This window comes from Aricia agestis, chromosome 8 (genome assembly GCF_905147365.1).
Source record: "Aricia agestis chromosome 8, ilAriAges1.1, whole genome shotgun sequence".
NCBI lineage: Eukaryota > Metazoa > Arthropoda > Insecta > Lepidoptera > Lycaenidae > Aricia > Aricia agestis.
Window position 1 is genome coordinate 15,017,825 of NC_056413.1, and position 27,413 is coordinate 15,045,237.

General features: G+C 36.6%; 1 protein-coding gene across 1 annotated transcript; it reads right to left on the minus strand.

The window, feature by feature from the left end:
* On the minus strand, positions 1 to 23,194 carry LOC121729562. Its single transcript, XM_042118117.1, has 22 exons — positions 22,793 to 23,194; positions 21,992 to 22,153; positions 20,393 to 20,652; positions 19,814 to 19,986; positions 19,454 to 19,520; positions 18,511 to 18,714; positions 17,939 to 18,179; positions 17,015 to 17,181; positions 15,971 to 16,088; positions 15,067 to 15,130; positions 14,662 to 14,916; positions 14,274 to 14,337; positions 14,155 to 14,198; positions 13,601 to 13,696; positions 13,085 to 13,509; positions 12,697 to 12,973; positions 4,858 to 6,779; positions 4,652 to 4,753; positions 4,368 to 4,457; positions 4,001 to 4,213; positions 3,190 to 3,295; positions 1 to 104 (listed from the first exon to the last, which is right to left on the minus strand). The coding sequence occupies exons 1-22, from the start codon at positions 23,051 to 23,053 to the stop codon at positions 1 to 3; spliced, it is 5,415 nt and encodes a 1,804-aa protein (XP_041974051.1). The 5' UTR covers positions 23,054 to 23,194.
* Between the last annotated feature and the right edge of the window lie 4,219 nt (positions 23,195 to 27,413).

Here is a 27,413-nt window from a genome sequence, read left to right on the forward strand (position 1 = left end):
TTAAATAATGCCGTAGGAGGTTTCCGAGTCCATTTCATACTCGTTGTCCAGCGAGCTCGCATCTGCATCCGTACTTATTGGTAGTGTGGGCGAGGTGGGTGTATCTAAACAAAACGTTTATTTGAGCATTTAGATAACGTGGACCCTTATCATATAATAAATATTAAACTACTAGTGTGACTTTTAAGTTTTATGAATACATATTATACTCGTATTGACGATTTTACCATGAATCTACCATTAAAGCAGTGGTTCCGAACCTGGCGGTAATCACCCCCGCGGGGGTAATATAGCTATTCTATTATAGGGATAACAGAAGTGGTAAGTACCTGAAATAGGTGAATTGGCAGAAAAAAAAATTTAAACTCTGTTCAGCCTCTGGCATTAAAAAAAAGGCAAGAAACCGTGTGAACGTCGAGCATGATATGAGTAATGAGATACGCGTTGAGTGGAACTGAACCTAATTATATTTAAAAACTTGCGAATTTAAAACAATAATAATAATGAATAATATCAACCTTATAATAAAGTAATTACCAATAAATTAATAAAGTTGTTTTTAATTGCAGTACTGTTTTCTTAAAAATATAAAGTGGGATGGGGGGGGGGGGGGGGTAAAATCAGTTTTTCTAACAGACCATAGGGGTAACAGCCCTGAAAAGGTTAGGAAACACTGCATTTAATTGAAAGACATGTAGTCAGCTCGTAAGCGCGTGGCCATTTTATGCTTGTGTGCATTGCCATTTGCCGTAATGTGCGTGTAGGGATGGGCGTTTATCGTGCTTATATAATAATATATCAAATAAAAAGTAAAAACACTATATATTATTACAAAATATTCTTAACTACTAGGGGTAGTCCATTTGTTTTTAACTATGAAGTACCAGGAGCGCATAACGTATGAAGAGCTGTTTGCATTCAATTTTTTCAACCTACCCACTAAAGGTAGGACACAGTTAGTCGGCGCGTGCCGGGGCGGATCGGGGTTCAGCGCAGCGCAAAATGCGCTATAGCACACTATTGCCGGGTCGGGTCGCATGACGCATCGCATTGACGGATTTTAACGCTCACTGTGCCGGGGCGGGTCGGCGCGCAATGCATTGTGACGGATTTTGAGCCGAGGCTTGCCGAGCCGCATCGCATCACATCCGCGTGCCGCTTGCTATAGCACACTGTTGTCGGGGCGCAGCGGGTCTTGTCGGGCCGTGTCGCATTGACGGAAATCTGCCGAGCAAAAATCCGCGCCGATGCGCCCCGGCACAGTGTGTGATACGCGCATCCGCTTCCATACTAATTGTATGGAGGCGGATTTTTGCGATGCACCCCGGCACGCTGAGCCCCAGCACGGCCCGTCTCAGTGCTCTCTCTCACACCGCCCTTTTTTCCATACAAACGTTGTCCCCTGTTTCCTCCCTGGATAATGCTAGTAGACTTATAATTTTTTTCCTGAATATCTACGGCCACTAATACAATGTCCCTATGTTTTCTTTCTTTTCATAATTTAGTTATTAAATAAGATAATATGAACGTTCAAAAACCCAAAAAAATGGCCAGATTTTCCGCTGTGTTCAAACATCCAGAAAACAGATTTGGCTAGATTATACAAAAAAAAAAATAAAACATAGGAACACAGCTCAAGCCTTTCTTTAATCTTTAATGAAAAAAGTATTTAAATCGGTTAAGTTTTGGAGAAGGAATCAGGGGACAACGAATCGTTTATTTTCTGCAGTTGTCTCTATCGCGTTCTGCGGTATAGGCTTGAGGTAAGGGAGACAGCTATAGATATTACACGTACTTTTTTTTTCATTTCTCTAGCCCCTGGTGTATCCTCTTAATTCTAAGATTTTTCTTGTGACTACCCCCAATATTTTGTTATAATTATTGTGAATGGACAAATTAAGAGGGGTAGCCCATTTTATTTAAACTATAAAGTACCAGGAGCGCATAACGTATGAGGAGGTTTTTGTGTTAATATTTTTCGACCTACGCACTAATTCTAAGATTTTTCTTGTGACTACCCCCAATATTTTGTTTCAATTCTTGTGAATAGACAAATTAAGAGTTGTAGCCCATTTGTTATAAACTATGAAGTACCAGGAGCGCATAACGTATGAAGAACTGTTTGCATTTACTTTTTTTCGACCTACCCACTAATTCTAATATTTTTCTTGGGAGGAGAATAGCAAGATTCAAGTACATTTTGTACACCTGTTTTGTATAAACTTAAGGTAAGTATTGCAAAGTTAAGTTTATTAAGTTACATACATGAAACTAGAACGTATTATAGTAGGTAAGATAAAATTAATTCGTACATTACTAGTTATAGACAAATTTATGGTACCTAATTACAACGTGTTATTAAAAATATTTTAAAATACCTGACTTATGAAGTAATGACAGGGATAGATAACAATCATTATTTAGTGGAACCACAAAACTATTGCATAAAACGTTCACTAAACACTTTATCACGTGAAATATGCAGACCGACCGATCCTTCGCTATGACCGAGTATAGCGGTCTAAACATTACACGCTTTTCACGCTAATACACCGATATGAGCTCTCTCTTTTACTCGACTTATCGCATCGTTAGTTACAAAGAGTAACATTATCAACTGTCAAAATATAATAGTATTATATCTCAATATTATATACTTTAGGGTGTGTATGATTCCCCTATATAGCAGCATTGAAAGAGTAAATTTGCCCGTACAAAAGTTTTTTAACTTTTGTACGGGCAAATTCATGAAGTTGGGGAGCGTGCCCATACAAATCACAAAAAAAATGTGCTCTTTCAGAGCTGTTACTTTAACAGTGAACTCTATATAAGTAACACACACACAACCTTAAAAGTAATAACATTTTTTCGTTTTTCGATCAAATTGTGTAGGTATTTAAAAGTAATATTCAACTCTACATGAAGTCGCAGATATACAGGGTGTAACAAAAATAAGTGACCAAAATTTTTCTTTCACTTTTGTATGGGGAAACTCGTGCCGCTCGGGCCGTCGCCCATACAAAAGTGAAAAAAAAATTCGTCTTTCAGAGCTGCTACTTTCACAGTGAACTCTCTACAAGGAACATGTACACACCCTAAAGTATTATCACTTATTTTTGTTACACCCTGTATAAATAACGTTTGTTGCAGTCATTTATGATTTTGTGACAAATATCTCTTTGCACTTACCATTAGAAGTAACAGCTTGCTCGTTAGCAGGTTCACTATTTTCCGGATTGCGGTGCGCCTCCAAGTTATATTCAGATTGCCCGCTTGACCGATTGCTTAGTGGCTCCTGAAAAAATTTTAACGTATATAAGGTTACAATACGGCTTATACTCTTACTGTTAGTCTTATCTTGTCTGACAAAGTCATGCCTATTTTTTGGTAGTGTCTTCAAGTATCAGATTAATATGCACTTAGCGCCATCTGTGTGTTGAAAATAATATTTAAATGACACAAGTAAGTTCAAATGAAGTAAGCCGGGTTAGTTCGCAAACCGGTGGTAGGTCAAGTGGTCAACATGTAAAAGTTCTGAAAATATTATATTTTGTTTCAAAAGTAAAAATATTTCTAAGCAAATCTTCCTATTTATTTAGTACTAGGTTTCCGCCCGTGGCTCGGCCCACGTGGATATCGGTTATATCGCGCTTCAAAATGAAACGTACTTATTTTCGTGAGGGATACTCACACACCACGTACTGGCGCCGTTGTAGTATATGCTATGTATCAGAGATGGCGCTGTATGTGAAAACTGATTTTCCCTGTTTTCCTGCTTTTCTCTTGAAGTTTTTTCTGATTTTTTCTATAGACCTCACGGAGCCCGAGACCTTTTCAACGAATGCAAAACCGTGGAAATCGGTTCGTGCGTTCTGGAGTTATAGCGTCAGGAAGAAAAACCCGACTTAATTTTATATATTAGATTCGACGAACATTATAAAATCATTCACAATCGATCCTAATACTATCAATACTCCTAAAGAACTTTCATCTAACCCACCTCACTCTCCAAGGAGGTCGTCCCGCTGAGCGAAGTGCCTCTTCCCGAAGTGTCCTGTGACACGTCACTGTGTATACCGCGCCCGTCGCCGGCGCCGATTCCCCCTGCTATATGGTCTTCTGTCTCATCTTCTGTCTCATGCTCCGAATCTTCCGTCTCGTTCATATCATCTTCCGGAAGTGACGTCACTGTACGGTCCAGTTCGGAGTCACTCTGCAAATTATGGTCATTAAAATTATTTATTGCGAGTTTCTTTACAGACACCTTTTGATAAAAAATAAAGTATTTTGAGCATATTAAAATATAAAATGGAATTTCAATTACGATGGAGACATATTATTATTATTCATTTTATGCATATGCATACCTCAAACAACCAGTACGAAATATGAACATCGTCCTCCGTAGAGCAGGACATGTAGGTGTCTTCTGATGATCGTTGGGATACTTCTGGATCCTGAAATAAAAAAAAAGTATACCTGCTATAAAAATAACAAATAGTATAGAAAGTTTAAAAAAAAGCAAAACATAGACATATAATATTAACGGTCAAATTAACCATGAAAACTTTAATGCAGGGAGCAAAGAAAGTAATAAAAATCTAGAATATAATATTGTTTTAGTATCTAGAACAATTATCTCATTACTTACACGCTCAAACTCTACTCTTGTATCTGAAATATTGTTCACATCCATGAGGTTATCTTCATCAGCAGCCTTCAGTATATCGACTGGCACCAAAGGGTTTTCAATCTGCGGAAATATAGCAAATGATAATAGACTATTTAGGGGAAGCCATGAAATAATTTGACAATTTAAGCCAAAACTAAAGTTAGAAATTAGAATATAACACTTACTTTTGATATAATATTTTCCTTGAGATCAGGGGATTGCGGCAATGAAAGAATGGAATTACTATTCAACGAAGATAATTCTTCGAATTCATTGTCAGCTGACAAATATTCGGAAAACTTTGAAGTAGTCGCAGACGCGACGGAAATAGGTGACAAAAACTCCACATCCTGAACCCCAGAATCTATATTCGAGTATTCTATGGACACTTTCGACGAATTTTCATTTTGGACTATAAATATCTCTTTTTTTGCACTCGATGCGGTGGGTAAAGTCAAAGTTGAAGTATAATCAGAGTTGATAGACTCTTTATCGTCTGGAAATTGATATATATTGCAAGCCCCATCTTTGTTGTCAATAGTTGAGCACCTTGTTATGTGACTGAGCGTTTTATCAATTAGATATCTTACTTGTTCTTCAATATAATCACCTGCATCTTCTTGTACGTCATCACTTCTTTCGGTTTTATCAAAGGCAGAATCAATTTCGATTGTTTGGTTATTATATCTCTTACAAGCGTTTTCAGCTTCTTTAAATTTGATAAGTCTCGTATTGGAGAAATTAAAATCATTTGATATTTCTGTTGCCTCAACATCAAAGTCTACGCCAAGAGGTGCTTCAGTTTCCATACTGCGAGATTTAACATTTTCGGCCTTGGTCGTTTCCAAGCTTTTGATGCTGTTTAATTTCCGAACTCGTTTGATCCTATTTGTGTAATTTCCAGGTTTATAGCTCTCCGAACTTTTTTTGGATGAATAATCGACAGTGCATTTATTTTTAATACAGAACGATACGTTATTGTTACTACAAGACGAACAAGGAACGTATGTACTGCTTCCAGGTATACATTTCTTAAGTTTTTCTTCTTCAACTCCTTTAACATCCAACTTGTCTTTATCGATTTCGTTTCTATAAACTTGATATATAGGAAATTTTCGGAGGTAGGTAGGAAATCTATTCCGTTTAGCCGCTTGGGATTTCCCAGAACTTTTTAACGGTAACTCGTGTAATTGTTTCCTTTCATTATACGTGTTTAGTACAATATTTAAATTAAGATTTAACTTTTTATCACTTGAACATTTGTTGATTCGCCTCTTTAAATATGCAGGAATATAATTTTTTATGTCAAAAATTTGGCTTGTATCGAGAAATTTTGTAATGGGCGAAGAAGTTTCCAAAGGTTTCATACCTATACTTGGTTTAACTAATCGGACATGTCTAATTTTTTTCTTAATGTCACTGATATCTAGACAATTATGTTTTCCAGGTTTTCTCTGTGCAACGTTGATAAGTGCTGATTTTCGGTAAGATATTTTTCTTTTAGATTCTCTTCTAACATTAAGTGCCGGATTAGATTTATTTAACGTATTTTGAGTAACGACAATATTTTTCTTTACGATAATTTCCCTTCTTCTTCTATATTGAACAATGGGCGCTTTCTTGACCACATTATTTGAAATTCCTTCCTGCCATTTTCCTTGATAGACAATATCTTCGGAATTTCTATTTTTGTAGCAGTGTACGTAAATTCCACCATAGCTTAAAGAAGACCTTTTACTACTAACTTTATTGGCATAAAGCTTTGTGGTTGTACCATTATTTTCCAAACTTTGCTTCTTAAACATGACTATGGATTCAGATTTTTGTTGTTGCTTATGATTTATAATTTCTTGGTCATTTTGATGTCCAAGAACGTATTCTTTTCTTAAAGATTCGCAAGCATTGAATGTATCTTTGCTTGTATTAGTTCCTATAATATTTTGGAAATCAGTAATAGATGCCTTGATCTTGAGTTCTGTATGTTGTATCTTAGGTGTTATGTTTAACGCTGATCGAGCATCTGATAAATCCATCACATCATCTGGCCCACACTGGATATCTGCACTGATGTGCCGAATACCATCCGAAGTACTTGGTTCGTCTATATCTAGAAACATAGGTTTAGAATAGAATAGAATAGAAAATACATTATTTGTACAACTTAAAACTAAACTTAAACTTAAGAAACACAATAAAGGAAAAATATGTACAAATAGGCGGTCTTAGTAATAGCAGCAGTTTCTGCCAGACAACCTGTGATTTTAAAATACAAAAATAAGAGTAAGTATATTTGTTAATAATATTATGACTAAATAATAAATAAGTATATACTGCATATAACATAGGTACTACATATAAATAACATGTAATAATACATAAAAAATATTTATATAAACTACATAAAATTTACACAAATATAATAATGTTAGCGGCAACACCAGAAGCTGATTCACCTAGCCACCCCCCTACCTCTCAGAGTGTATAAAAACTGCCTCGCCACGTGACTCGTTCTCTTTTTCCCTTGAGAATTCGTGCGAGATAGACGTGCCATTGCTTGTGTCCGTTATTTTGTAATTAATTATTAGTTTTGTTATTTTCTTTTGTTTAATTTTGTAATTAATTAGTTTGTTAGCAATTTAGTGATTTAGTTTTGTTATTTAATTTTTATTTAAAGTGTTAAATTAGATTTATAGAATTGGTGTTGATTTTTTTTATATTAATTAAGGTTTCCCTACCTAAAATCAGGCGTGGGATAAAGAAAACACTCCCACAATTATTATTTTCCAACAAGGTTGCTAATTTAGAATAGTCATGGGTAGATCGAATCGTTCACGGTCAAAAACACGGGGGAAGCGCGTTGCACGCTCGCGTAGTAGAATCTCGCACGGCAGGCTGTCTCGTAGCACGTCTCGGGGACGCACAAAGGAGCGGCGGCGATCTCGCCGTGACCGTTCGGGCTCGGAACGATGGAGCCGTGATCGCTCGCGTGAACAGCACGAGCGGTGTCGTCGTCGGCGTTCACGATCGAGGTGTTCTGGCCGGGAGCGTTCGAGTCCAGGTCGATCATACTTGGAACCGAGGGACGAGACGCTGCATCGAGACTACGCACAATCGCTCGAGGCGATAGCCTCGCGGTTGAGTGCATTGGAAGGTAAATCGGGGTGGTCGAATACGCCCGGCGCTGCTAACGGAGACTCCATGGGCTGCTCTACGGAAAGAATTGTGGACGCAATTCAATCATTAAGGTCGGTACATACACAAAACTATTACGTCTCTAACTTTGATCCCGATGTAAACGATGTAGATCAGTGGTATTCCGAGGTGGATAGGGCACAGCTTGTAAATAAGTGGTCAGATAATGAGTGCCTGTCGCGGGTAGGTAACTGTTTAAAGGGGAACGCGAAACAATGGCTTAGTGAGTGGGTTACCAACGATCGTTCGTGGAGTACCTTTAAAAATGATTTTAGATCGTTATGTGTAAAAAAGATAGATGTGGCTAATATTCTTTTCGAAGTTATGAATACGGATTCAGAAAAATATTCCACTTATGCGGAGTACGCGCGTAGATCGTTATTACGATTACGAATTGTTAAGGGGTTGTCCGAGGAACTTATGATCGCAATCGTAATTCGTGGCATTAGAGACCCACATATCAAGGCGTGTGCCACTAATGCGAAACTCACTATCGACAATATGGTCGACTTTTTGTCGACGTTTACTAAGCCTACTTCTAAATCTTTACCTATGTCTTCATTTTCTCAACAATCTCGACACAAGTCGACTTTTAAACGTATATTGAAGTGTTTTATTTGCGGCGACACTCAACACAAACAGGTTAATTGTCCAAAGAAACCTAAACAAAAAACTAACTCTCAAATACTCGCATTACCTAGTTCGAGTGATAATAGTTCTAAGTCCAATTTGTCGTGCGCTTATTGCAAGAAGGGTGGGCACGATATTACTTCGTGTTTTGCTAAACAACGTTCGGATGCACAACGTAATAAAAACAAAGTTAATTTTTGTTCTACCCCCGACTTTAGTAAAAATAATGACGTTATGGTTGGTATCATTCAGGGGATTCCGGTTGATATACTTATTGACAGTGGTGCATTAGATGTGTCATTAATATCCTCGGATGTTGTAAATCATTTTTCGTGTTGTAAGAAACCTATTAACAGTCAGTTAAAGGGTATTAGTGACACAACTATTTTTGTTGAATTTTACGTGACACTGACAATCGAGTTCCCGGAAATAACTTTGGAAGTTGATTTGCTAATTGTGCCTAGAGAGTGTATGAATGCGCCTATAATTATCGGTACAGATGTACTGAATAGAGACGGGGTCACGTACGTCCGTACACGAAGTTTGCAACGTTTGACTCGCGGGCTTTCAGTTAATCGTGTGTGCAATGTTCAAGCGAATATCGAGTGTAATGAAATTAAAACAACATTAGTGGGCGATGATTTGAAAGTTTTATTGTCTATTCTTGATAAATTTTCTAAGTTTATGATTTCGGGTACCGCCATGACTACCGTTACCACCGGTAAAATGCAAATTCGCTTGAATAATGACACTCCGATATACTATCGACCTTACAAAATGTCTTTTAACGAAAAACTAAAGGTGCGGGATATCATTAAAGACCTTCTGTCCAAAAATATTATTCGTGAGTCGGAGTCGCCTTATTCTAGCCCGGTCTTGTTAGTCAAAAAGAAGGATGGCTCAGATAGGATGTGCGTGGATTTTCGTGCACTAAATAAGATAACCGTAAAAGATCGATACCCACTTCCTTTAATAGATGACCACCTTGACAGACTAGGGAAAGCGAAATTGTTCACAACTTTGGATATGGCTACCGGCTTCCACCAAATCATGTTACAGGACGATTCTATTCCCCTTACTGGTTTTGTTACGCCCGAAGGGCATTACGAATATATTAAAATGCCATACGGTCTCGCGAATGCTCCCATAGTTTATCAGCGAATTATATCAAAAACGTTGCGTGAGTTTATCGAATCTGGCTTAGTTTTGGTATATATTGATGACTGTTTAATACTGCATTCCTCAATTGAGGAAGGTTTGCAAACACTCGATCGTGTGTTGACAACGTTAACAAATTCAGGTTTTTCGATAAACTTACGCAAATGTTCCTTCCTATGTACCAAGATAGAATACTTGGGTAGGATAATATCGGACGGATGCATACGACCGGCTGAAGCTAAAGTTCAGGCTCTGATAAATTCAAGTGTACCTCAAAACGTGCGGCAAGTGAGACAGTTTCTGGGCCTGGTGGGCTATTTCAGGAAATACATATCTGGTTACTCATTAAAAACGTCTTGTATAGCACGGTTAACAAAGAAAGGCGTCGATTTTGTATGGGGTGAGGAACAGGAAATGGCTCGTCAGGAACTCATTAAGTGTCTTACCAGTAAGCCGGTACTTTGTATTTTTGATCCTGAACTACCCACGCAGGTTCATACAGATGCGAGTAGCGCGGGCTACGGTGCGGTCCTACTCCAGATTCATAGGGATGGTAGTAAACGGGTAGTGGCGTATTACAGCCAGGCCACTAAGGGGGCCGAGTCTAAATACCATTCCTATGAACTGGAGACTCTTGCGGTGGTAAAAGCCCTTAAACATTTTAGGCATCATCTCATTGGTAGGCATTTTACTGTCGTAACCGATTGTAACGCTCTCAAATCTACTCAGACAAAAAGGGACCTGTTACCACGGGTAGCTAGATGGTGGGTTTACTTGCAGGATTTCGACTTTGATATTCAGTACCGAAAGGGGGTCTTATTGCCGCATGCTGACTATTTTAGTCGAAACCCTGTTGCAACTGTAAACAACATAACCAAACCACGCAATTGGGCACAAATCGCACAATCGGGTGATGAGGAAACGCAACAATTGTTGCGATCCCTAGACGAGGGACAGTTGGACGCCTCGAGATACGTCAAAAAGGGTGATCTTTTGTACTATCGCTATACACCTACGGGCGAAGAGGGGCGCCTCCTCTGTTTTATTCCTAAGGGGTATCGACTTAGTCTGCTTCGTATTTTTCACGACGAACATGCCCATATTGATGTCGAAAAGACTGCCGATCTCATATTACGATATTTTTGGTTTCCTGGTCTAAGGACCTTTATTTCCAAATATGTTAAGCATTGTTTAACCTGCATAGCTCATAAACGTGTGCCACGATCCTCATTACAGCCAATTACTTCATGGGCCAAGCCTAATATTCCATTTGACACTCTACACCTTGACGTTTTGGGACCGTTACCAGAATCACAAGGTTTTAAGCACATATTAGTTGCAGTTGATTCTTTTTCCAAATTTTGTCACTTAATTCCTATTCACCGACAAGATTTAACTGAGCTGAAGCGAGCCATGCAATTAATTATTTCCTTGTTCGGTACTCCCAACACTTTAATTTGTGATAGAGGTAGAATGTTTGAGGCTTCGAGTTTTTTATCTTTTCTTAATGAGTTAGGATGCCGAGTGCATCACATCACTCCTGAGATGCATCAAGCTAATGGCCAGGCCGAACGCTATATCCGCACGATTCTCAATATGCTTCGTATCGAGTCAAATCAAAAGAAAAGTGAATGGGCTGAGGAGTTGTGGCGACTGCAATTAATTTTAAATATCACAAAACAAAAGACAACGCAGTATTCTCCCTTAAATTTGTTGATCGGGTCCGAAAATGCATTACCGGTAGTCCGCTCGTTAATACGCGATGTGGCTTTAGAAAATTCTACTGACAATCGTGAGTCATTACGCGAATTACGAAGACAGAGGACGACCGAACGGTTGACACGAAATCAAGCCGAACAAGATCGACGGGTGAACGAAGATCGTGAGCCTCCCCGCATCTATAAATTGAATGATCTCGTATTTGTGATCAAGTACTCCCAGTCACAGGGCAAGTTGGATCCAGGAATGCGTGGACCTTACCGAATTACCCGAGTGCTCGATCATGGGCGCTACGAGCTGAAGCTGGTCAGCGGAGCATACGGCAAGGTTACTTATGCGGCCGCGCAGTACCTGGTGCCCTGGAGAGGAGAGTGGACCCCGGAGACCTGCGCAGCATTCTTTGAGGGTGAGTTTACAAGTCTGTTTGGTACGCTTAATAGTGGAGCCTATGCCAGAACAGCCGTCGGAGGTACGCTTAATAGTGGAGCCTATGCCTTGACGTGAAGTCCGAGCAATATGATTATTGACGGCAGTTCTGACGGGTATGCTTAATAGTGGAGCCTATGCCTGAAAGCTAGCTAGCTAAATAATGTAGTTGACTATATAATGCGCACTTCGGTACCATTTTTGCTTGTTACTCATTTATAAAAATCGGACCAGTTTTTGATGTTGTTACAACTGTATTAGAGCTATTTTTATGTAATTCCAGGAGAGGAGAATGATGACGTCTCAGCAGATGCCGTAACTGCTCAGTCCGATCCTACTCAAGAACAACCCGGTCCATCATCGAAGCCTGACGAGGACGTCAGACTGTCAGGAGAGGCCGTGTTAGCGGCAACACCAGAAGCTGATTCACCTAGCCACCCCCCTACCTCTCAGAGTGTATAAAAACTGCCTCGCCACGTGACTCGTTCTCTTTTTCCCTTGAGAATTCGTGCGAGATAGACGTGCCATTGCTTGTGTCCGTTATTTTGTAATTAATTATTAGTTTTGTTATTTTCTTTTGTTTAATTTTGTAATTAATTAGTTTGTTAGCAATTTAGTGATTTAGTTTTGTTATTTAATTTTTATTTAAAGTGTTAAATTAGATTTATAGAATTGGTGTTGATTTTTTTTATATTAATTAAGGTTTCCCTACCTAAAAATAATATATTTTGAAAGAAGACATTTATATTATAGACTATTATGACAGATTTAGATAATATTCCTTAACTCGCTTCTTAAAAATATTTATTGTTTGTATTGTTGTGGTTTATTGAGGTTTATTGTATTGTATAGATTTATTTCATGGATCATAACTAATATTATCAAATTAAGTACTATACCATGCGTGAAAAAGACAGACGGAACTTCAACCTTTTCTTTAACATAGGCTTCTTCATGACAAGATACACTTTTAGTTACTGTTAACTCTAAACTTTTATTTTTAGATTTGTCGACATTTGGTTCAGCATCGGTACTTTTTATGTTAGTAACTTCTTTATGTTTAATAGTTATAAAACTCGCTTGTTCATAAAAATCCATGTCACCAATGGAACCTTCTTGATTCACTTCAATCTCATTTTGACTCAAATTAAATATGTTCATAAGGCTAATCGGTATCTAACAAAAATTTAATCGGTATCTAACAAAAAATTATCAAGAACTTAAATAATTTTTGTAGAGTTAAAAATGTTGGCATTATTATCAGCAAACGATAAAGTAGGTACTCACCGGTCTAATAGACTTACACATAGAAGCATAACAATTTTCTTCTTTGTGCATTTTTACTTTTTGTTGATTCCGAATACTTTCATTCTTAAAGTAACTTATATATCCAGGCGCGAATGATGTAAGTCTTTTAATCTTTCCATATCCCTTGCGTTTCAACTTTTTCTTGTGTTCTCGGAATTTACTTTGTCTTTTTCGCATAGACTTAGCTTTTATAACTATGACTTCATCATTATTATTCCTTTGTAAACACTCGGTACTTTGATTACATCTCCATTTAGCAATTTCGTCACTTTTTGACAGAATATGCTGAGTGCTTATACACGTAGTAGTATCTGCTTTGTCAGTTTGTTTAAAATAAACATCCTTCAACTCATATTCTTCAATCAAGCTATCATAACTTTGAAGAATTATTTTATTATCTGCATCTAAATTGTTACAATCATTGAGTACTGCTGTTTGCACTATATTATATGCTGTTTAATACTACATATTATTTTATACTAACTACAATTTTACCTGTATCATCAAAACGCATATTTTTAAGAGTTATCTCGCGATTTGAAAATTCATCTATAAAGTCGTATTCCAGATTTTCTATACTTTGATCGCTACCTAAAATTGTCATATAAGGCATTTTATAGTATACTTCAATTTTGGTTGCCCTGTTAAAAGTAGGTATTACATTTTTTTTATATCTAAACCATAAAGTTAATATACCTAGCGGAATAGAGCAACAATCTCGAGCTGTCAAACGAAACCGAAACTGGTATTATCTGTGTGTAAAAATATGTGTACGTATACACTTACACAAGCATGATTGAACGTGATTTCTATGAGATTAAATTGTCGAGGTGCGGCACGTGCCGAATGGACGTCAAAAAAAAGTGTGCTGCTGTCATATATCACACGTCTCTTTTTACCACGCAGTGTTACTGATAGTGACATCTCTCTTGCTCAGACCTTTGTTTCTCTATTCCGCTAGGTATATTAACTTTATGAACTTAAAAAAAATGTGACAATTATTTGTAAAAAATAATGTTGACGGATCATTTGTTTCTTTTGTAACTTACATGAATCCAGCACAATGCTTTCATATCTTTCCACAATAGTTTCTCTGAAAATAATTTAAGATATTTTTATTTTATTTACTTCAGAATCTTTATTGAGAATAATATTTAAGCCAACTCACGCCTTAAATGTTTTCTCAATTCCAATAGAAATTATGATATTTAGATCTTCCTTATATCTCTCGTCTAAAAGTTATTGAGATTATAAAAATGTAGGTAATATACACTAGTGAGCACCTAGTCTAAGATAATAGTTTTTATTTAAACAGCTGATAGTTATTTTGTCTGTACGATCAAAGAAATGTATGCTGCAAACCTACATTATTTAGTAGGGTTATGTGTGATGTTAAGTTGGTCGTGAAAAGGCCTCGGCTGGGTCAAGCCCAGCCGAAGCCTTTTCACGACCAACTTAATCTAATAACCCTACCGAATTACGTAGGTTTGCTATCTGCCATTCAGACTTTATCAGATACGCCACCTATAGCATACAATTATACTAAAAACACATACTGAATTTTATCGCTCTCTTGCAATCACCAATGAAATTCCTTCGTTGTTCCATCATAGCCTTCTCAGTAACACGAAGCAAATCGTACAACTTGTGAAGCAACATCGGTAGCGGTGGCAACCCACCATTCCTGGCGTCTTGTACCAAGTCGACCACTCGGCAGACCAGTCGCTCGAGCTCAAACGATATGTCTTTACGCTTACTCAGCCTTTGAAGACTTAGAATCTTCTGATCGAGAGACGTAAGCAAGTCATACTCTACATGAGGGATATATAAATTATTTTGTAAGACATTTAAAGATGGGTATTACAAGAATAAGTTTAGAGGCTGCATTATTTTAGTACGTTGCGGTGTAAAGCTACCTAAAATACTTCAAGATAATATCATAATTAATAAAAAATTCTAACCAAACAAATCGGGTTCCGGGAGATTTTGTAACATTTCCAATGATTGAGAATCGGTGGAAGACCACTGAAAACATAATATTTACATAAAAATATGTCCTAAAATCTGATTAGATTTGAATCCAATCAAACTCTACTATAAGTAGCAAAGTTACAGCAAGTTTGAAAATGGTGTCAAGAAAAACTAAGTGTATAAAAACATACAAAATAATTTTATTTGTTACAAATTATACTTAGTACGCAATTAATATCAAACAATAATAATCTATCTCTAAGATAACTAGGACTTAGAATAAAATATACAGTCTTATAAGTGTGATGAATAATAAACAACCAATTATCTAAAATGTGACAGCAAAACATTGGCTCCCTTACTAATTAAAATATTTACATAATAGATAGGCCACTGTGTCAAGGGTTTTATCAGAGAAGTGGATTCATAGGCAGATGGCGGACCTACGTAATTTGGTCGCCTTATGTCATACCCAGCCGGCAGATCACAGCTAACATTGAATTGACATAATCCGACCATTTGACGAAGGTCCGTGAACTGGCTGTGAATAAATTTCTTCGTTCGATTCGAACATTGATAAAACCCTTGAGACATGGGCAAAACATTGTAAAACCTATTCATCGTGTAAATAGTTAAATACCTTCCTCAGTAAGGGAAATACGGGTCAAACTACCTAATCGTTGGCAGTCATCCTATTTAGATTTTTGTTATAAAATAGCATTTTAGAACAAAGAATAATGCCAATAATAGAATTATCTGTAGTAAGTATAAACATTAAACGCGTAAAGTGTCAATAATTGGCTGCTTCACCCAATTTAATAACTGAATTAATTTTTAAATTTGGTAAAACTACCAATTATTTAAATTGAGAATTTAATAAAATTAAGAATTTACATCGGTCGAGGCGACATCTATCCAATCCTTCTGTAAGTCTAACGGTTCGTTTTCTACCAGTTTTGTGTACACCACAGTATCATCGACCACTTCGTACCCATTCCATTCTAGAAGTTCCCTGAAACGTCGCAGCACTGTAGAACATGTATCTTTTTTAAACTATTGAAATGGAAACAGCACAAAGGCAAAACTGATTAAGGTCAAATTATACTAACTACCCAATAGTTGGCAGTTATCATATTATTAGCACAGTAAATGTTTGACTGATATGATTAAAAAAAAATGTTTTATTTCTGAGTAGATTTTAAGAAACCTGGTGCCTACCACCGGTTCGGGAACTATCCCGGCGATAGTTCCGTAGGCAGGCACCGTAGCTAATATTAACATTCTGAAAGTATTTTCTTAAAATCTACTCAGAAATAAAACATTTTTTTTCTTAAAATCTACTCAGAAATAAAACATTTTTTTTTTGTAATTTGAATGGTTTTCAAATGAATATTATATTTAGTTACTAGATGACGCCCGCAATTCCATGTGCCAATATTCGTTTGTCGCGCGGCAAACGTACATTTTTCCGAGATAAAAAGTTTTGGGCCGGCTCGACCGGAGAAATACCACTCGTTGAAACCGGCGTTGAACAGCGATTGCGCTGTGTTTCGCCGAGTGAGTGAGTTTACCGGAGTCCCAATCCCAACCCTTTTCCCTTCCCTACCCTCCCCTATTTCTTTCCCAACTGTCCCCTATTCCATTCCCTACCCTATTACCCTATTTCCTTTTAAAAGGCTGGCAACGCGCCTGCAGCTCTTCTGATGCTGCGAGTGTCCATGGGCGACGGAAGTTTTCCATCAGGTGACCCGTTTGCTCGTTTGCCCCCTTATTTCATTAAAAAAACCTTATGTCCTTTCACGGGACTCAAATTATTTCCATGCCAAATTTCAGCTAAATCGGTTCAGCGGTTTAATCGTAAAGAGGTAACAGACAGACAGACACTTTCGTATTAATAATTTATATTAGTATGTATATTGTATAATGGTATTAACTAACCTAACTTGATACTCATCATCGGTAATATGAGAGACGAGACCCATTATGTACCCGATAGGTATCTCAATCTTATCGTCCTGTAGGAAACTATCCTCGCCGCTCGTGTAGGTTAACCGGGTTATTTCTTCAGATATCGCTTCTAGTATTCTAGTTTCTTCCGATCTAGCCTATTATATAAACACAATTTATTTACTACATTTTATAAAGTACATAATTATTATTATTGTATAGGGAACATATGCATCGAAGGTGCTGAACTGATGTCTCATGTCGCCAATAAGAAACTTGTACTCAATTATTTACTTGACATGTGCTGCCACCTATAATTGTCTTTGCACATACCCAATTATCATAAAAATGAGTGGTCCTCCCTTATGTGTTCATGTTTTTATTGATAGTTGGGGAGGGGAAGAGGGGATTTCGGGAGTAGCTCGAGCGTGTCAGATTAAGCTTGTATAGGCTTCCGACATGTGTCTAGTTATCATGGTACAGAAATTAGATTTCTCACAATATGGTGGGTTATTTTTTTTAATGTTGAAATGTCATCAGATCTATCAGATTAAGATAGGGGATGTTGCACTGACAATTCAAAGGTTAGGTAAGCCTGTAGTATGTTTGTAAGCCTGTAACCTAACCTAAATAAGCAATTTTCTGGATATATTTTCTTTTCCAAAACTTTAAAATGGATGCAGTTTCTGAACCCACCACTAAAATAAAAACGATCTTAGAATAATTTTTTAATCAGTTTTACCTATAAATGTAAAACACCTACTAGGTGTCCATGACGCTAGAGTGACTACAAAATTAGCACCTTCCCCTCCCCTACTATCAGAATATTTGTTATTACTTATTATGCATATCAATAGCTTCACGACATACATTGTATAATATTATTCCTGTTTTAAAATAATCATAGTAACTCACCGCAAATGGGTATGAATACTCCTTTATAATTTTGTAATATTTATTCCAGTATGGGGCATCTTCTCCCCAGTTAATATTCTTCCAAATAGTTTCTTCTGTATCCAGGGTAGCCATTTTGGATAGGTGTCGAATTTCTCCAAGAAGATCCCTAGCATTGGCCAACGTGTCCGGTTTATTTTTGGCCATCAACTTGTGTGTAGTCTTTGAAAATCTTTTAACCTGGTTATTCATACAATTTAACCTGAAAATTATAAATAAACAAGAACTTTGAACAAAATTTTTGTAAATCATTAAAAAAATAAGGTTGTAGGAAGTGATTATAATTCTTGATGTTATTAAGGTTTTCTGTTTTCAGGGAGAAATAAGATTATGGATTTTAACTAGATGAATACAAATTACAAATATAAAAAAAATACTGTGTTACTTTCGTATATTAACTACTGAACTCTTGCTTCTGAACCTTTCGAATTTTGTTCTAAGCTACCATGATATTCTAAAATCAAATATAACAATGATAAAGAGAATTTAAATCTAAATAATAGTACTATACTGATTATTTAGATTTCATTAACCTGTTCGACACATTTTCGATATGATAGACACTTATAAACCATTCTCTGGCCAAGCGAATACAGAATGTATCTTCTTCAAACATAAGGTAGTTTCTTTCAAACTCCTCCTTAACGTCACATTGCAAATTCTTATGTTGGATAGGTGAGGACGGAGTGGAACTTACAAAGGACACACACTCACAGTAAGTCGTTAAAGATTGAACACTATAGGAAATATTACATTGATTATAATGTTTTTCAATTAAATGAGTTTCAAATTCAAATTCAAAATTGCTAAGAATATGGTACAGTAGATGTTTACATTTTTATGAGTTCAGACATAAATAAATAAATAAAATAAATAAAAATTCTTTATTTCAGCAAAAACACAAAATTCTTAAAAACATTACAGTGTCATTTTTTGCTGTTTACATTACCAAAAGATTAACTGTAGTTCTCACACTAGGATAACCTGTGTCGTGAGAACTGATGTGATTTAATCAATAAGCTTAAGCTCGGTACCACCACCATTATGAAACAATATATAAATGTAAATATATATAAAACTATGTAAGAAAAAAAAATGAAATAAAATAAAAAATATGAGTAGGTAATAAAGGTTAGTACTTGGTATATGAAACATTGTTTTAATAAATTAATGTTAAGATAAAACAGGAAAGATTTAACTGTTGTGTCTGTGAGTATTAAAAATAATATTTTTTAGATGGGTGTTAGGAATTTAATTATATATAAAGACATATTCGACTATTAACATATTGTGCAAATATTGTCATTGTAATTATAATTTTTTCTTTTAGTTCATCAAGCCCCATTACGGTGACCGAGACATAATATAAATTCTACTGTGTCTCGCTTTTCCACGATCGACAGGTTAAAATTACCAGTTACTAAAAATATTTACACAGTAAACAACAATACAAAGTTAATAAAATAAATTAAGTACCTGGTCTCTATTGATTCTGTCATGTCCCAGCTATCCATAGAATCACTCATGGCAGAATTAGATTCACCTGAAAAGAAGAAAAAGACATGCCAAAGGATATCTTTCATTTTCGTCCAAGCGAGGACATTAGGCAGGCCAGAGAAGAAAAGTTTCGTATTTGCATGAAGCTTGAGAAAATCACATATTATTGCACTATTTATTAGTGTCGCTAGTTTACAACCAGTGATCAAACTTTGATGAAGACTGAAGACACATAAAATGAAAGATACAAAAATATTAAATTATTACAGAAATAAAAGTCTACCTTTAAATTAATATAGCATCTGAAATTTTTATATGAGACAATAAATAAAAACTTACGTTCAACAATAGCCAGGCTATTTGGACTTAGTTCAGTCTGCTTCTGATAGTTTGATGCGACAAACAAAGCTAGCTGACTGCAGCAGCCGAGGAGTGAGGTGCCCGGTGGGCCTGGCCCTATGCCTTTACAGCTGACAGAATATTCCGGATACCTAGTCACTATGTTGCTACACCTGTAAAGATATAATATACATTACGTTTTTTTTTTTTTTTTCCGAAGCTTTTAACTTTGTGTAGACAGATCTACATAATTTGCCTCTAATAAAAATTTGTTGAAATTTATCATTTCATTACATTGAAGACTATAGTTTAAAAAACTTCATAATAATTCCAATTTTGTTTCTTATGTTTTATTTTGTATATATTATGTTAATTTATAGGCTAAAGGTGGGCCTTTATTGTTTTGTTGGGTAATGGGTTATAAGGCTGGGTTTCACATAGCCTGGCCCGATAAATGATGTAGGCCATCTGCCTATGAATTTGTTTCCCTGATAGGACATAATTATCACATAATAATATTATGTGATCATTTAATGCCTTTGTTGCCTTATTATGACTATATTAAGATAAATCACTCACCAATCATGAAACTGTTCTCTGCTCCATTCAAAAAAGTGATCTAATCTTCTGAGTCCATTTGACTCCAGAGCTTTGAACAACTCATTGAAATCCCCGTTCGGAGTTGTGATGACAACGACCCAGGGTTTGATGAAACCAAATATGTTGTGAACAAATCTCTCTAGGTCATGAGGAAGCATGTGCTCTATCATCTCTATAGAGACCACCGCATCGCTACCTAGCAGTCTATGATCTGGATCAGCAGCATTACCTTGGTACACCTGAAATAAAAAGAATATTAATTGCATTCTATGGAATCTTTTATTACGAGATTTTTGTAATATTTTTTATTTTATTTTATTTATTTGCCCAGCAGTAGGACACAAACGGCTAATTAGACTAGAATAGAATATATTTTATTTGATACACCAACAAGGAAATACATTAAAAAAGGTCTTAATATAGAAAGCATACAGTTGTAAAATAAAGATTAACATATCCCAAATTACAGGTGTAATTCTACGTATGCACAAATCTTACACACAATATCTTAAGAACTATGAACTATGATGTATCTCAAGTGGCAACAAACAAACAACAATAATATGTAATCAAACCACAACAGAGAACAGTTAATACAATAATAAAAGAAAATTTGTATATAGCTTATGGCGCTTTGCAGACGACAGGGCAGGGCGGGCTTTCTGTCCGCGAATCAGGAGCGGACATGCCGCGCCGCCAGTGCCGGTCGGGCACCTGCGGCGCGGTCTTTTTGCCCGCCGTGTGCGTTGGTAATATAGAATACCCTTTGTGCTATCATTCGCGGCAAAATTGACTGGCCCACCCTGCCCCGTTGTCTGCAAAGCGCCTAAAAAGTTAAAACATCATCAACAACCTAGGGCAACAAACCAACAATCATTTTTTTAAACTTTCATACGTGGGAGAGCCATGCTTCGGCACGAATGGGCCAGCTCGACCGGAGAAATACCACGTTCTCACAGAAAACCGGCGTGAAACAGCGCTTGCGCTGTGTTTCGCCGAGTGAGTGAGTTTACCAGAGGCCCAATCCCCTACCCTATTCCCTTTCCTACCCTCGCCTATTCCCTTCCCTTCCCATCCCCCCCCCCCCCCTAATACCCTATTCCCTCTTCAAAGGCCGGCAACGCACCTGCAGCTCTTCTGATGCTGCGAGTGTCCATGGGCGACGGAAGTTGCTTTCCATCAGGTGACCCGTTTGCTCGTTTGCCCCCTTATTTCATTAAAAGAAAAAAAAAAAAACTCAATTTATTGGAACAGATACAAGTATCGCTAGTATTTGACAAACTGTTATAATATAATATATGACATATACCATCAAAGAATTGATTCATAGATAGATGCGGACCTACATTATTTAGCTGGGTTATGTTAAGTCAATGATAATCTTGATCTGTATGTGGATATTCTAGCTATTGATGGTATTATTTTATTAAAATATAATTTCAGTAACAGAGACAGCTTGCAGTTTATATTATATTCATATAGTATAAACTGCATGCTGTCTCCGTATAAAATCTCATAAAAAAAATCTTAATGGATAAAAGAACTTTAAGGGTAATTTAGGAGTGACTTAGAACTTACTGTTATTTTCAATGGGTTTTCTCTCTTCTGGGTGTACCTGTCATGTTTGAGGTCCAGTGTTATGGGCAATGGTTCCAAGTCAACGCCTAAGATCTCTGTGATACCTGGTATATTCTTTAGATATTTGATGAAGCTCATGTCATTACACCCAAAATCTATGACCTGTAATTAAGAAATAATAAAATAGATAGAGTTGAGAGAAAACTCAAAATGTTTGGGTAGTGTTTAGGGTTGCCAGGTCGCTTAGCCAAAAAGCCGGACAAAGGAGCCAGCTTGGCCAGACATTTGTACAAAAACGTCCTGCTATCGAGTACTTAGAATCTGAACTCTCAGTGTTCCAATATGTTCATAATTTTCTGTTTTATTAAAAACAATTTTACATATAGTTTTACATTTTATTAAGTGTAAAACCTTCTTAAAATAGTAGATTTTCATATAAAATTATCTATTCAAAGCTCTATAAAAGCCGGACTCCTCTTAATTTTGTCCGGACAAGCAGTCAAAAAGCCTGACTGTGTCCTGCTTTATGCCTGGCAACCCTAGTAGTGTTTGTATGTTTAATATTTATGCATGTTTGTTCCGTGTAGTACATCTTATTTGTAATAAATAGTCAAGATACTTGCAGTGATGGATGTAAGAAAATTATTACTTAGATTAGGTTTATTACTAGGTAGGTACAGATCTAAGGCCAAACAATTTGGTAATACATCTAGATTTGAACCACAAAGAAAAGGTTACGTTGGTAAGAATCATTGGGGGATGTAGGCCTTGAAAATAGCAAAGTAAACAAAAGAAACCTACCTTTTCCAATTGACCCCTCCATCTTGTATCCAACAAACAATCGCTCACTGCTGCATATCTTTGCACGTAAACGGGAGGAAAAAATACTACTCCTTTGTTCTCATCGTATTCTGAGTATACATCATCATCACTATCTTCTTCCAAATAAACATCTGTTGATTTGTAAAAGAAAATTTTCTTCAAATACGGCTCGAGTATTTGTTCAAACACTGCTATCAAAGATTTTTGAAACAGATACAAAGCTTGCAGAGCGATAATCATTTTTGTTATTATAACCAACTTTTATTTATAATTATTATTGTATTAGAAACAAAACTGCTTCATATTTTGTGAATTTCGATGTCGGTCTCGCGGTAATCTTTTGTTTTTGTTTTTGAACGTTTTTTTGAAGGATTCTTCTTCCTCGTCATCTGACAGCAGATTCGATACACAACACACACACACCCCGCGTTCCAGATGACGTTAGAAACGCTCACGCTCAAGACCGTAGTTTTTCCCGTTCCACTAGCTTAGGTATATTTGTTTCGTTTTTTAAGTAATCATATTTTAATATAGTTAAACTTTTATTATATTTGAGTATTCACATTGAATCATATTTTAATAACAAAACCACATACTTACTTACTTTGAATATTGACTATTGTCACAATAGACATAACTACCAGTCATAGAGTAACTTAAATCTACCAGTAGTTCGACTGCAAAGAAGCGGACAGGTTTCAATATTTGTCAAATTCGTCGGGTTTCACTAGGCTTATGAACGGAATGTGCCTCGCGCTGGCTGATATAATTTATTTTTAAATATTTAAAATAAAGATTTCAAAATTGGATTTTTGGATTGAAAATTGGATTGGTAACAAGTTAACAACCCTAGCGACGATTTTCGTCATAATACGTTAAATTTAAAAATTTCAACATCAGTTCTAAGTCGACATACTCTATCATTCTGTCTACTCTGCTATTGTCACAATAAACATTTAAGGCGAGGATAAACCCCAATTTGTTATTCCGTGACTCCCGGTTTACCTAGTTCCAATATAATAACGAAGTGTTAAAAAATATGAGATATAAAGCACAATATTCAAAATACCTTAAACCATAAACATTTTAATAAAACGTAATACTTTGGCTGTAATTAATTTACAAAGTTACCTCCGAAAAAACTCTATTTCATCGAAATATAAGTATTAACTGGGATAATTGTACATTTTATTTGAATAAATTGTTGGTAAATCTATATTAAAAATTCTTTAACCGAACAATTTCGTTTCTTAATATTTATTTCCAAAGATATTTGAAAAAAACATGAAAAATAGAGAAGATTCGCCCGAGAACCTATAGTTTTATGCTAAGCTAAAATAAATCTTATTGCGATGCGTATACGCTTGGTCTTTGGTTGTGTGCAAGGTTATCGTTTTTGATTGAGATTAATCCCCGCCTTAAACGCTCTAAGGTAACAATACTAACAATACCGCATAATCCTTAGTCAAGTACGAGTATGTCAACAGACTATAGGAGAGATGAAAATTAGTATTAATTAATAATTATTATATATTAGAAATCATTTGACCTTTCATTTAAAACAATTTATTTTCTAATCAAAATATTTCATTATAATATGTTATTTAATTTATTTAATTAAAATATTATTTGTAATGAAATAATATAAAGTTTTTTTGTCTCTACTCTCTCCTGAAAACTTTCCGAACATGGCTTTCGCGATATAGTTACGTTAAAATTAAAAAAAAACTAGAACGCCCACTTTGACCCATCTTCGTCAAGGGTCGTTTTGAGCGAAAATGATGACGTCATGAGTGACGTCATAGCCGCAATCAAAACGACCCCGGTCGCCAAAGAGAACGGCAGAGTGGACGTTTTGAGCGTTTTGGTCAAAATTAACGTCATCTGGAACGCAGCCACAGTATATATTATGTCTATGGATTATAATATCCGTTTCCTTATTCATTGTAATATTTTCTGATATTTTCTTCTTCTAAAGCTGGCGCCAGACATGGGCTTCAAAGTTTGAGCAAACTTTGCACAAATAGTAAATGCCAGCAATAACTTTGCACAAATAGGCAAATGTCAGTGCCACACTTGGCGAGTTTGCGTATTTGATCATATTATGTCTGGCGCCCGCTTAAGCTGTCAACGTCAAAATAAAGATTTTTTTTTTTGCTTGTCAAGTTTTGTTTTTTTTTTTAGTTTTATGAACCTTCGATCAAATACTTAATATTCGATCGAAGCTTTTAACCATGTTTTACACAGAAAAAATTAAAATATGATAAGATTTCTTTTATTTTTCAGGTTTAAAAATAGATTATTTTTTGCTTAGGTGATGTAATCTCAACATCCTATAGTAGAAACACGAGCTACATGAGAGATACCTTAAAAGTACTTACAGTTCAATTTCGGCAGGTTCTCGAGTGGTATTTCCTTAGAGTATACATTAGCAAGCTATAGAGCGCGCGCATCGCTCGTTCCCCGTTGTGCCGATCGTAAGCAGAAGTTCTATAGATACTTGTCAAACGTATAACGCAAGTCTAGTGATGTTCCATGCGCCATCGTAAGACGCTTATAGGAAAATATGTTCACACTCGTGCTTACAGTTCATACCTTGTTAGAAGCACTCTATAGCTTGCTATAATGTTTACTCTATGGGTATTTCTTTTATAATATGTTCGGGACATATTAGCAGATTATAATCAGATGCTTATTTTTTAATCAAACACTAATACAACAATCTTTTTACGATATTTTTGTGCAATATACGAAGCCACACTGAATCGCAAAACAAAATGGTGGGCGCTTACGTCACGCCTATAGCGAGCTGTGATTGGCTATATAGCTGGAAGTTGACCAAACAAGCACACATTTAACCAAATCGTGGAGGTTGGATTATTAAGCAGGGAATTAATATTTTTTCGCTGCGAACAAAAAAACTTTAAACTAAAAAAACAGCCCTTTTGTTTGGGAAATTAAACATTATCGTTAGTGTAATAAAATCGATTTTTGTCCGTCTATCATCCTAAATTTATAACTAATTTTTGGTCAAAATGGTCGGTTGAACAATCTAGCACTCAGGCGACGAGTTCTAATCTGCTAACCACTTAGCTATTAGCCGATATCAATACGGAACTGATCTTAATTTATTTCCTCTGATGTAGTTAGTGAAAGTGTTCCATTGTCAGTCAGGCGACGTCTGTGATCTATTATTGCGACAAATCTCCGTTTCTTTATGCTAATAACCACTTTCAGATCATGTTATTGACCCTCTATAGTCTATATACTTATTACTTAACCAATTTATACCATCTACCTATAAGTAGGTATACCGTATAACTTGTAAAAATATTAACCACGCAACGTCAGTTTTTTTTTAAAATGAATTATGGGGGCACACGAGCAAACGGGTCACCTGATGGAAAGCAACTTCCGTCGCCCATGGACACTCGCAGCATCGGAAGAGCTGCAGGTGCTTTGCCGACCTTTTAAGAGGGAATAGGGTAATAGGGGAGGGTAGGGAAGGAAATAGGAAAGGGTAGGGAAGGGAAAAGGGTAGGGCATTGGGCCTCCGGTAAACTCATTCACTAGGCGAAACACAGCGCAAGCGCTGTTTTACGCCGGTTTTCTGTGAACCCGTGATATTTCTCCGGTCGAGCCGGCCCATTCGTGCCGAAGCATGGCTCTCCCACGTCATAGTCACATCAAGACTTGATGTATATTTTGAATTATTTTGACCTTTGGGTTGGATTGAGACCCGGGAAAGTACTTACCTACTCGTACAATATAGATTTTGTGGCTGAGAAATGTACGGCCCGTATAAATAGTTAGTACTGATGCGACCCGGTCTCCAGACGCGGTTCGGCTCTGTGATTAGTCCAAATTTTGACAGACAATCAATCACAGAGCTTGAACCGAGTCTTGAGACCGAGATGCATCTTGAGTACTGACTATTAATTATACGCGCCTACGTCTCCCGCGCTATAAACGAATTTTAGCGCAACGGAGTTGCGGGCGTGACCTAGTTATGGATATTTTTTCTTACCTCCAGGACAGTAGAAAGGTTCCATTCAAATATTATAAATGCGAAAGTGTGTCAGTCTGTCTGTCTCACTGACTGTTACCTCGCGACGCCCAACCCGCTAAAGCGATTTTGCTGAAGATTGGTATTTACATTGACTCAATGTCGTATGTCCCACATATTATAGGATACTTTTTATCTCAGAAAAATGTAGATACTTATCCCGCGCGATAAACCAGCGGACGCTGGGCGACTGCCCAGGGCCCCGGATAAAAAGGGGCGCTCAAAAGGCAAACAAAAGGGGCGCAAAATTTTTCAGCACTGGGCCCCGAAGAATTCTCGGCCAGGGCGCTAGTAGTGCTAAAACCGGCATTGCAATAAACTAATTTTGGCGCAACGGTGTTGCGGTAGTCACTATGGATATTTTTTATTATTAGACAATCAGCCTGCGAACTTAGATATACATATTAGCTTTTTTGCGGGGTCCCGTATCCCGTATCCCGTTCCAGTTAAAAAAATATAAATCCGGCACTGATTCACTGCGAACTAAACCTGGAGGCCAACTTCGAAACCTTGCATTCAAATCTTCGGGCCCGT

Bases quoted from the DNA above. Each gene is read 5' to 3' on its own strand.
- LOC121729562 (XM_042118117.1), bottom strand. From the start codon at position 23,053: ATGATTATCGCTCTGCAAGCTTTGTATCTGTTTCAAAAATCTTTGATA. The intron at 19,521-19,813 runs GTAAGTTTTTAT...TCTTCTTTTCAG, and splicing joins TAGCCTGGCTATTGTTGAAC to GTGAATCTAATTCTGCCATG. The intron at 14,917-15,066 runs GTTAGAATTTTT...TCCCTCATGTAG, and splicing joins CCCGGAACCCGATTTGTTTG to AGTATGACTTGCTTACGTCT.